Source organism: Carcharodon carcharias, chromosome 20 (assembly GCF_017639515.1).
Source record: "Carcharodon carcharias isolate sCarCar2 chromosome 20, sCarCar2.pri, whole genome shotgun sequence".
Taxonomy (NCBI): domain Eukaryota; kingdom Metazoa; phylum Chordata; class Chondrichthyes; order Lamniformes; family Lamnidae; genus Carcharodon; species Carcharodon carcharias.
This window is the reverse complement of record NC_054486.1, coordinates 75,310,409-75,322,827: the sequence shown is the minus strand read 5'-3', so window position 1 is coordinate 75,322,827 and position 12,419 is coordinate 75,310,409. Positions and strand designations below refer to the sequence as shown.

Here is a 12,419-nt window from a genome sequence, read left to right as displayed (position 1 = left end):
CTTGATTAATCTCATATTTTGCCACTCGTTTCAAGTTGGGTAGTGTCATGCATTCACCTAAGTTTTCCAATTTCCAATAAAAAAAAACTAGAGAGTGAAGATATTGACAATTTGATACCTCTATAATCTTGCTCCATATGGTCTGATGAGCAACAGCATCCCACAAAGTAATATGTTTGTCATGCCCACATGTTAGGAATTGTTCCTTATTTGGATGACTGGCCAAACCCCAGAGTTCATCTGTGTGACCCTACAGGTGTGGCAGAAGAAGAAAAGCAAATGAATGGTCTTCAAATCAACCTTAAGAGCTAAACAGAAAAGTAACAATCAGAGATCAAATTAGGATTAAGGCAGGAAAAACCATGGGAGATTAATATAAAATAGACAACTTGCTTACGTGACAAGATTTTCCAAAACCTTTTATTTAGCCATGTTCAATTTTCATCTCAGCGAAAAAGCACACTCCAAAAATAACACTGGGCATGAAATATTAAAGGCTAGCTTGCTCTATGCTTGAGAGGTTTAATACCTTCCTTGGCTAAAAATGGTTCTTTGGGAAAGAGGATTGCAAAGGGACAGCCTGCACAAGGGACTAGTTCTGTATAATAGACTACAGTTGACTGCTCACTAATGTGTTCAAATGTCATTGATTATTGATTACTAGGAAGATTCATTGGCCACCACGCATGATGAACAGTAAAAGAAAAAGTTGCCTCTCCAACTGCAGTGAAAAGAAGTATAATGGCACAAATTGAAATTCAGACTGTTGACCATTATCTTTGGAGTTTTATGGCACAGCCAAGAATAATCACAGAAACGGAAAGCCAACCTGTTCTGGGCCTTACAAAAAGACGGGTATAAATCTCAAGTCTAAATGGCCACTTTGACTGTAGCGGGTTCCACATGAGTGATTTACAATGGGAATTAATCAGGGCTAGAAATAAGCATGGTTTACGTGCATTTGTAATAATGATTTATGAAAATTCCTTCAAGCAAACCAAGGAAGTTGAGGAGACAAAGTGTGCATTTTTGTATTCATCAGTTTTTACCTGGGTGATTGGGTGAAAGCCTCCAGATAAAGTGCCTTGTATGATGAAATTCCTTGTTGTGCCAATGAGCAATACTTCTCCCCTTCCTTCAGTTACTGTTCTCACTGGACCAAACTGCTCAGGAACCTTAATTGAAAAGAAGAGGGATTAACAGACAGATTCTATATAAGTCTGATCAGTAAAGGATCAGTATGAAGCCCATTTATCCTTGCAACAGGATGTTTGCACTCCCAAGACAATAATGTTATGAAATTACACTTACACACAGAGTATACTTGTATTATTAGGATGAACTGTTGGCAGGATAACAACATTTTCTTAAAGGTTATTGATTAGTTTTTAGACTGTTCGTGTCACTGGAGAGATTTTACAGACCTATTCATTCCACAGACCTATTCATTTTTGGAATTTTAAAGATGTAACCCTGCAACAGATAACCTTCAGATTATAAAGATGGCATTTCTTCTTCATAAAAAAAGTTATCACCTTGTTTTATCTTATAAAACTTATAAGCAAAGCAGCAGTGCAAACAAAGTGCATATCACAGGAATATAGATAATCTCCATAGATTGAATATTACACTCGGTCTGCATGTTGGATCAGCAGGACCAGAAGCGGATGTACTGCCTGCTCCCACCCAATACCGGCTGCTGACAGCAATTATGCATTGGCTAGCCAATTAACGGCCGGCCAGCAGGAAAGGTCTCCGCTGAGAGGGCCAGAGCTATCAGGGAGACAGAGTGGGCTCTTCTATTACAGTTGCTGTGGGCAGGGAGGTTCTAAAAGGACTGCCAGTAGTGTGCAAGGATGCTGGGCAAACTGAAGCAACAATTATGGTTTGGAGTGCAGTTGCAGAACCCTCTTCAGTGACAGCCAATCTCTGCTATCCTGCAGCACAGGCAGGATCAACTTATTGAGGGATTTGAGACATGGAGGCCAGAGGACAAAGCCAAGCTCATGGCAATGAAAATGTGCAAATGCGCATGGCCCCTCATTTCTCCAATGGCTGCTTGCATTCCTTCCTCCAGGCAGGCAGTGATTGACAGGAGATACTGCTGCCAGGTAATGGCATGAGGAAACCTCCACATGTAACCAAGGGCATGGACAGAGGTGGCAGCAACAGCGAACAGCCTTGGGGTCTTGTAGGACCTGGGTGCAGTGTCGGAATAGGGTGAATGACCTTCTCCATTCTGCAAGTATGAGTGAGGAAGCCGCTTGACATTTTCAATGAATGTATATATGTTTGGTGGGGTTGGAAGATGGTATACAAGCGGTTCCAGTGGTAAAGGAGACCTGTACCCAGCAAAGCTGTTTAGGATTAGGTAGGATGTGGCAGGCACACCTAGAAGGGAAACGTCCTGCAATGTGTTGGGCACATGAACCAGTGATTTTGGGAGGAGAACGTGCACCTCAGCCATCTAAAATAGGGACTCATGAATGTGCTGTTATCTTCACAGGAGAAGAGGAAGCACAATGTGCTGGAACGCAACCACACAGGTGGTGGAGTTTGAAATATGGCAGTACTGACGTCAGTGGAGAAGGACATTCTAGAGTTGACATACAAGAAGGGGGATGATCTATTGGTTGAGGAGAGGGAGGGGTTTTTAAGGAGGATAGGAGTGAAGGGGATACACTTTCAGGATGGGTGGGTGGCCATTAGAAATGAAGGGCTAAGGGGCAGGGAATTCAAGGTCTTTTGATATCCTGCAATGTTATATTTGTGAAGTGGGCCATTCCCATGTGTAGGATGCTGCAGACAGCTACTTAGTTTGCCTCCTTAATGCCCATATATACTCACTGCCGTTTTTTGTCTATCAGGTGGACTATCGTCCAGGCTGAATGAGAAGCCAAACAATCCATCATTAACATCGGAGGAGGGGGGTCCCTCAGATGCTAAAACAAAAATTGCTGGAAAAACTCCGCAGGTCTGACAGCATCTGTGGAGAGGAAGACAGAGTTAATGTTTCGAGTCCGTATGACTTTTCTGATGAGTCATTAACTCTGTCTTCCTCTCCACAGATGCTGTCAGACCTGCGGAGTTTTTCCAGCAATTTTTGTTTTTTGTTTTATATTTCTAGCATCCACAGTATTTTGCTTTTATCCCTCAGATGCTGCCGCATCATATCCTCATCCTGCACCTCAGTGGCACCTCAGTGCGGTTCAGCGCATTCATACAGCCAGTAGCACAGACTGAGTACAGCACATCACAGTCTGGACCAGCATTCAAGAGACCCAGGGTGATGCTCTGGGGACCTGGGTTTGAATCCTGCCACGGCAGATGGTGGAATTTGAATTCAATTTAAAAAATCTGGAATTAAAAGCCTGATGATGACCGTGAAAACATTGCCAATTGTTGCAAAGACCCATCTGGTTCACTAAGGTCCCTTAGGGAAGAAAATCTGCCGTCCTTACCTGGTCTGGCCTACATGTGACTGCAGACCCACAGCAATGTGGTTAACTCTTAAAATGCCCTCTGAACAAGGGCAATTATGGATGGGCAATAAATTCTGGCCAATAAATGCAATGCCCACATCCCATGAATGAATTTTTTAAAAAATCGCCTGATCAGCTGTCAGAGACTGAGAGTTCCCAGGATTCTGACAGTCAGATGAGTGTCGAAGACCAGAAAGATGCTGAACCCAGGCAGATGATAAGCTCAGGAGTCATCCATCAGGCAGCAAATGCTAACTGTCCAGTGGGAAGTATGTGGAAATCCAGTGGAGCTTCCGGAGGAAATGGGCACCCTGGTTTATATAATGCAGGAGTCCATGGGGGGCACCCTCTGCTCTGAATGCATGGCATCCTCCATCGAGATATTGGCCACTCTCATGGAGGGCCAACTGCAGCAGCTCAGTCAAGGGTTTCTGGGGCTGCGCTCAGACCTGCAAGCCCACATACTGGCAGTGACCTCAGCAGGACAGAGATGGATGAGGCAGCTGGTCTAAGAGGGTGTCAGAAGGGGTTCATCTGGTCTGAGAAATTATGTAACTACAGCTTTTTAATGATATGGAATGAGGGCTTTGGCAGCCTATTGGGAATGCCTTTCAACAAGCGCTTCTCTGGTCTCTCTCACTCCCAAAAGCTGCTACCTTGCTGGCTCCTCAACATGGCCCTGTGACTTTCAGATTCATCCACTGAGTCTGTGTTTGACTGGTCATCAAATGTCTCTGGCTGTCCATCCCAGTCTACCTCCTCCACCTGATCTCCCCGGGAAAGAGCCAGATTGCACAGGGACAGCACACGACGACAAAAAGTGACACATGACCCAGTGTATATTGAAGCGATCCCCCAGACCGGTTCAAGCAACGGAACCTCATCTTGAGCAGCCCGATCGTCCTCTAAATTCTGGCCCTTGTGGAGGCATGGCTTTTGTTCTACCTCTCTTCAGTGGGGGCTCAAAGATGTCCTATAGGTGTCATTAGCCATCTTTTCAGAGAGTGTTCTTTATCGTCCACCAGCCATTCATTCAGTCATGCAGGGGGACTGAAAAACCTTGGACCCTGGGAGTGCTGGAGAATATGAGAGTCATGGCAACTCCCAGGATACCTTGCTTAAGCCTGAAGGATCTGCTGCTGATAATCGCACACTAACTGGATATTGAGCGAGTGGTTTTACGATTTACGGTTCACAAAGGCCCCTAGCTGGCTCTCCTGCAGGTGCTTTGATCGCTACATGGGTGGCATTGATTTAGTTTAAAGGCTAAAAGCAAAACAGGTCCAGGAAGTTGAAATGATACCATTGATATAGTTGCTGATTAAACATAGCAATCAATCTCCATCAATTGGTCTGAAGCAGACCCAACAAGGACACAAGGAAAATTCCAATGGTGGACACCTTTGGGCAACCATAGGTCCAAAGACTCCTGTTTCTCCTGGGCACTCTACACTTATCACATGTCATATCACATATCTTTCAAGTACTGTATTCCCAATCCTTAATCATTTTGAAGATTAGTATTTACTTGCCAGAGCAATCCTAATAAAACTACTGAAGTTCTATCATGTTAATCCAATAATAGAACGTTGCAGGGGGAAGCATATAATAGCGTATTAGTAGACTGTGGAATATATAATAACAGAGCCAGCATTGTTGTGTTGTTATCCAGGAATTGGGAAATTATTCCACGATTGGCTTAGAAGTCTCACCTCAGTTTCTTGTATCTTCTGGTAATTGCGGTCCCAGGAGATCAGCTTTCGGTCTTTTCCTCCACCTGATACGAGAGTGCCGTCACGCAGCATACAAAGTGCAAATATACCCCCTTCATGGGCCCCCTGAATAGCATAGCTGATGCGGTTGGTACCTAAGATAAGTGGTCACATAATACAACCATATTTAAACAGAAAAAATGGACAATGCATCCAATAGGTCAGTTTTCAATTCAATTGTTTTCAAATAGAATTTTAATATTTGTTTCATTAGTTACAAAGCCACTCGGAAAAAGATCAGATAATTAGCAATAGTATTTATTAGCGAATTACAATAAGAGGGTGAAGTTAAACTTTTAGCTCTTAATGTATTTTGCTATGAGTATGGTGATTTCCTTTCTTCGGTACAACGATAATTTCATTCAACCCATTCGCATCATAGTCTCAAAAGTTAGATTAAGGCAAGTTGAGACACAAATAGAGGAATAGACTCTCTTCTAATGGATTTCCTTGTCATGATTCTAAGTTCTGATGCTTTACATGTTCTATTCTGCTCCAATTTCATTTTTACACCCCGCTCCCCCACCCCCCCACTCCCCCCTCCCCCCCTCCACCCCTCCACCCCCCCTCCACCCCCCACACCCCCACACCCCCCTCACCCCCCCACACCCCCCTCCCCCCCCATCCCTCCTCCCCCCCTCCACCCCCCACCCCCCCACTCCCCACACCCCCCCCACAACCCCCTCCCCCCCCATCCCTCCCTCCCCCCCTCCACCCCCCACTCCCCAACCCCCCTCCCCCCCCCCCACAACCCCCTCCCCCCCCCCCCATCCCTCCCTCCCCCCCTCCACCCCCCACCCCCCCACTCCCCACTCCCCACTCCAACTACACTATATCCCCAGAACCACTCCCCAAAAGGAGAACATTCTGGTCCTACGTGTAAGCAGAAACACTCAAGGCAAAGGCCCAGGGTTACTAAGTTGTTTCCCTCACTGCGAGACAGCAAGTGACTAGAATGTCTTTGCAATAATCTGGCTAACTTTGGAAAATCCAGGCTCAAACCTGGGTTTTACCATTTTTGGTACAGCATGTTGAAATGTCAATAAAACTGTGAGGCTAGATTTCCAACTGAAGCAGAAAATGATGGGAAGTATAAGCCTGAAATCCCAATATAAACTCCCACTGCATAGACCCAGATTTTCACAGATTGGAACGACTATGGGGCCATTTAAAAACAGCAGGCAGGACTCAATTCCAGGATTCCTTCTCCCATTCCTGGAGCCTCCAATTTTAGTTGGCACAGGATAAGGGTGCGAGTAGCAAGCCCATACCCTGCACTCCCAACCTGGCCAACTCCATTGTGTAGACAAACAACTTTTGGCCCCCCACAATTTTCATGGGTGTTGTTTTGTAGGCATGCAGATTGGCTGAGAGCTCAAACTCATTAAAGGATTATCTAAGTGGAGGTTTTTTTTGACAGCTAGAGGGAACTGTTGACTTTGCTAGATTGGCATTTTTATGTGATGATAATGTTACTTTTCTCTGTGATCCCTTTTGTCAATGTCTCAATGTTTATTTACACAAGACTAAGAGGTGTGGCGCTTGAAATTTCTGTTACTGAAACTTTAATGGTCTGTTTGATTGACACTTTTATAGGGTTGTAGCAGCAGCAGTTTTTTTTTTCAAAAAAGATTTCTGAATGAGAATTTCTTAAGATAGTTCCACACATGCCGTTGTAACTATAGGGTTCATTGGTTCAGTACGTAGTGCGTACTGGGTGAATGGGCATGGAAGGGCCATAAGTTGGCATGGAGGGTGGGTAGGGAGGATGAGTTGACATGGGTGGCTATAAAGGGCCACTGGGGTGGGTGAAATAGCATGGAAGGGCCATAAGTTGACATGACTTAGCGTGGCAGTAGGGTAGGGAGTGGGTGGAGGGTGAGCTGGGCTTTTAATCAGCCTACCTCAGCACTCGGCTGCTCCTGTGGCCACCTATGCTCTACTTCCAGGATTCTATCCTGCACCCACCTCTCTCTCCCATCCCCGTGACACCCAAGCACCCACCCCAATTGGATTGAAGATCGCACCATTCGGGGGCCTTTCTACCAAGGCAGGTCCAGTAAGTCAAGAAATTTCCCAAGTTGAGCTACCCACCTCAGTAGCAAATATCCGGGGCAGTATTCTGTAGCAACTGCATCAGAATGAATAGCAAGTTGATTGTCAGATGAAACCAGCTTCTTTTTGTATGAATACAATGAACATGATCAACTTGCTCTAATAAACTACTTGCAGGAGGTTTTAAAAATGTGACTTCTAATTGTAAATGGATTTCCAGAGCAGAGAAATGGTCTAATTAGATCATGAAGTTGAGTGAACTGTCAATTCAGTTGAATGCAGATTTATACAATGAGATTTGGGAGGTTGATCGTAAGCCACAGCTTTGTGACAGGCAAAGGCAGATTCAGATGCTTCTGTTGGGTCTAACATTTACATTCGGTTTCCAACAACCATAAAGATTAACTGTGTCGCAGGTACACATCTGACACTTGAGATTGCATAGGTTGCATCTCCTGGCCCAAAGATCACCGAAACGTGCATAAAGATGTGACTCAAGCACCAGATACAATATTTTTTCAAGTGAAAGGATTCTGTCAGTTGGTTCAGGGTAAGGCTAGCCATGTTTTGTGTCTCTGACGGCCACTTACCATGGAACTTCAGGAACCACTAATAAAGTGCAAGTCGGAATTCTCATTATTTTGCATATATATCAAGCTACTGATAGTAATAGATCATGATTTTGTGATTTAAGATTTATCCGCCATTAATACGACCAACAGCCCTTTCCAACGCCCACAGAATTCAAACAGGAGAAACCAGCGAAGAAGCATAAGCACAAACAGCACTGAGTGGCCTGGACTCCATTGGGTGGATTACCAGAACACTGGGACTACACGTAGTATACACGGGATACAAAATAATGCTGGAACCACGAGCTTTTCTCCTCCTCTCCTGTAGGTGCTGATTCTTTGCTGGGCTACAATTTCACAGCTGCCATGGGTTTTCCAGTGCTGACCCATGTGACCATAGGCGTGAGTGGTCAGCAATGGTACTTAACCATCAGAGTATCACTGCAGATCTTGAACCTGTCCTTGCCCAGTGTCACCTCATTTCAGTATCCAGCCCCCCTGTACTTCAAGCAGCAATAGCTGGCAAGTGATCAGGAGCAGGATATCTAACCTTCTCTAACCCAGTGGTAATGGGATCAATTATAACACCCAAATCATCAACTTAGCTGAGATCAGTTAATTAAGCACAAACATGTCGTCAATTTTGACACTTTTTGGTCTGCAAAGCTCAGCTTCTCACCATCTTAAGCAACAGATCCTTTGAGGAAACAACATTTTTTTAAATTCAAAAATATATTTTGGAGGTTGTTTAACAGTAAGAGTTTTATTATATTTTTCTCTTTCACAGAATGCAAACTCATCCAGATTTTGGAGATCAGAGACCTACTGGGCAGGATTTTACCGTTGGCGAGCGGGGGCGGGGCCCGCTCGTCGACTCGTAAAATGACCCGTGGTGACGTTGGGCGGAACTCCCAATGTCACCGCGCCCCATTTAAATTTTCAGGTAGTCAGGGGCGCAGCAAAATCAGCTGCATGCCCGCCGACCTGTCAATGGCCCACCCATGTAAAATTGCACCACGCCTCCGATTGGGGGCACTGATCGGAAGCGTGCCTGTGCATGCCTGCCCTTCAATTTCCCCCCTAAGAGGGGAAAAATCCTGTCCACTGAGTCTGGTCTTACCAAAAACTGGAATGACAAAGAATGGTATAGTCCTCGTTAACATTTTGTTTCACCATTCTTATTTTCACCAACTTTACTGTCGGTAACGTTGCAAGATATTTTGCTCTAAATTATGAAGTACAATCACAAGGGCATTTGTTGAAGAAAGGTCACTGTCTAATGCCTAATTTCTTTTCATTTATTCAGTGTTGACATTTTTATTCATGAATAATGTCCTTTCATGCCTCTTTGCACGTGATTTAATGACTGAAATTAATATTAGATATTGCCAGCATTTGGGAGAAAAGGAGCAATAGAAATAAAATGTGACTTGAAAAGCAAAGTTTGCCTTGATCTCACCTTTTCCCCAAACTAGAATATTTCCACTTGAATCCCCGGTTATTGTATCACCATTTTCAGCAAAAGTCGCACACAGCACAAACTTTGGTTTCTCATGTTTCTATGAAGATGTAAATACATTTAGAAGTATTTCAAGTTACAATTTTTAGAACAAGATACAATATTTTTCAAGTTTTCAAGAAATATAGCCAAATATCTGTTGTAACAGGACACTAAACCATCTTGAGGAATAAACAGTCAGTGTCTTCAGCCTAAGAGTCTGATCCAGGAATACAGTATTTTTTTAGTAAAATTTGCTGTCTTCATATATCATAACAGTAGTGCATTGTTTTCCAGGTTTAAAAAATTGGATTACCATCAGTAATCGTAACTTGCCCAATTCCTGACCTGCAACAGCAATACCTGATAAAATCTGGTAACCATTATGCATAGGACACTAAAAAGATGCTATTTAGTTCCAACAGCAAATGCACAAACAGAAAACGACATTAAAAAAAGTAAATTGACTTTGATTATGCTCAAGGTTGCAACCTGAACTTGAAGTTCGGATGACATTGATTGACTGTGAGAATAATGATGTCAACCAGATCTACAAATTTTTTAAAAATTCATTCATGGGTGCTGAGTTTCGCTGGCTGGGCCAGCACTTATTGCGGCTGGTGAGCAGACAAAAAGGCCAAGTGGCCTTTGCACTTTTTAGGAAACCTCATCCGTGGGCAGGATGAGGTTTCCAACAGCTATTAAAAATTAAATAAAAATTTAAACATTTCATTAAGAAGATGTCCCTGCTCATGTGACAGAGTCACGTGAGGGGACCTGTTTTTTAACAACTTAAAATCCTTTATTTTTATTTCTTAAAATCTTCACCTCCCTGATTGGAGAGAGATCACACACTTGTGCAAAGTTGCATCCTCGCCCTCCTCCCACCACCCCTGCCCCTCCCACACAGGCAGCACTGAGCACTGCCGTGAGCGTTTCATGCTGGGCAGGCCTTAATTGGCGCGCCAGCATGAAATCACAGTCCAGACCTGATCGCAGGCGGTGGTCAGCTTCCTGACCGCTCCTGCCCGCCCCTGCCAAACCCGCCCGACGAGGGAAAAATCCTGGCCCTGGTGTCTAGAATATTTTCGTTCCTTTTAGCTTTAGTTCCAACTGAATTACACCAGTAAAAATCAATCTGTGCTTTACCATTCATTTTCATGTAGCGAGTACCTGTGCATTATCTAAGCAAATATATTATAAGAATCGTGTGACGGTTAGAACAGGGCCACAAGGTTATAACTTTGGAGCAAAGTGATTAACTTCCATGCCCATACTTAAAGCATTTTTTAAATGAAAAACTCACGTGCTTCTGATTTTTATGCAATGCAAGCATACCTCAAACAATCCTTGTTTCTTTGCAAAAGAGCCTCCTTCAAGCGTCCAAAAATAAATGTGTGATTTTCCGCAGGTAACAATAATGTTGGTTTCTGTTGGATGGAAATCTGCTGCAAAGACTGGCTCATTTGAACACTGTCAAGGATACAAGTGAACACGTATTCATGTACTTGTTCTAAGCAACCAACAATTGTACAGAACGCAGAGTTAACTTCAGAACATTTTCTGGACTTGCACTTGCTTTGACTCACACTGAATTTTCATTGAGTTATTGTTGGAATGCCTTCATTACTTTTAGCGGAGTGTATGGATAAGCTGGTCTCAGGCAGTTACCATTGCTACTCTTCATTGATCCAAATGGAGATGCAATAGAGTAGCATAGGCCATTCTTCACATCCCTGCTCCCGCATCACTCACTACAGACTGAAAACTCAATTACAGGAATTCATCCATATCTTAGTTACATTCTGCCAATGAGAAAACTCTATGCACATCGTTAACTTCAGTGAGTGGAAGATAACATTAAAATTATACCATAAGGAGCAACATCTCTGTGGGAGGTGGGTAATTAACAGCAGAAACTGAGCTTGAAAAGATTATTTTGTAGCTTCTGCTTTAGAGGCAATAACTCATACTTTTAATGTAAAATTATTAAACTATCAATATTCCATATCAAGTCTATTTCAAATATCCTTGTGGACTTTTCTGAACAAAGACTACAGGTGGCTGCAAACTGGCCTGTAAAAACATCAATACAAGTGAACAGGCATATTCTGCAAATGTTTATCCACTCCACCACACCTTTAATTAAATGCCTGACTACTAGGAGCTATGGGCAAGCCTGTCAACATGACTTGCTATTGAATGTTAGAAATGTGAAGCATATGTTGCTAAATATTTGAACAAAATACAATTCCTGCATTTACCTTTATCTTTGACATGCAGTTTATAGTCATAATTACAGTTTACCTCTGCTTTATAGTGTAGCCTATAAACGTTCTTGTACACACTCTCCCTTATCCTTCCCCTCCTCAGGATAAAAATCATACAAAATCAGATAGAACAGATTACAATATAAATAATTGATGTGATTGACTTATGGTGTTTTCTGAACAACCAGTTAAATAAAATATTTGCAATAATCCAGTAATGTAGATGTGAAAAATGTACAGAATGGAAATACCTTAATATCACCTAGTCTCTCTACTTTCTGCCAATCCCATACTGAAAGGACATGGTCATTAGAATCATCCACTGCACACAAGGTAGAGCCTCCATTCTGAAAAAAAGAAATGTAACCGAAGCACACATACAAAACAGAATTCCCTACAGTGTTTAACAGAAAGAATTCTATTCAATGAATATCTCCTTACACTTACCGATTTTGAGAAAGCAATACAGGTCACTGACCGATCAAAGAAACCTGTTCCAATTGTATGCAGTGTATTCAAACTAACCGAATCCCAGATTCGAACATGAGGGGCGGCTTGCTGTGCAAATAAAGCAGAGGCAGATTCATTTCAGTTCAGTTTAGTCGGCAATAAAGGCTTTCTTATATGGCTCAGCAATCTTTAGTGGAAATATGAACAGATTTTCCACACAATTTCTTCATTGTCTTATTGCAGTTTAAATTATCTACTTAAAACTGTTGGAGAGTTCATTATTGAAACACCAATCAAAGCAAATGAGGTTCATTATGTGT

At 42.9% G+C, this 12,419-nt stretch overlaps 1 protein-coding gene across 2 annotated transcripts in view; it reads right to left on the bottom strand.

The window, feature by feature from the left end:
- The window catches only part of eml1 (EMAP like 1), a 233,323-nt gene that overhangs the window by 20,018 nt on the left and 200,886 nt on the right, over positions 1–12,419 (bottom strand). For both annotated transcript variants that reach the window (XM_041214024.1, XM_041214023.1), the window contains exons 9-15: positions 12,097–12,207; positions 11,901–11,996; positions 10,718–10,852; positions 9,341–9,440; positions 5,195–5,349; positions 1,050–1,175; positions 119–250 (exon numbers count right to left, since the gene is read on the bottom strand). In XM_041214024.1, coding sequence (XP_041069958.1) covers positions 119–250; positions 1,050–1,175; positions 5,195–5,349; positions 9,341–9,440; positions 10,718–10,852; positions 11,901–11,996; positions 12,097–12,207 — 855 coding nt within the window. The remainder of the gene's footprint in view (positions 1–118; positions 251–1,049; positions 1,176–5,194; positions 5,350–9,340; positions 9,441–10,717; positions 10,853–11,900; positions 11,997–12,096; positions 12,208–12,419) is intronic.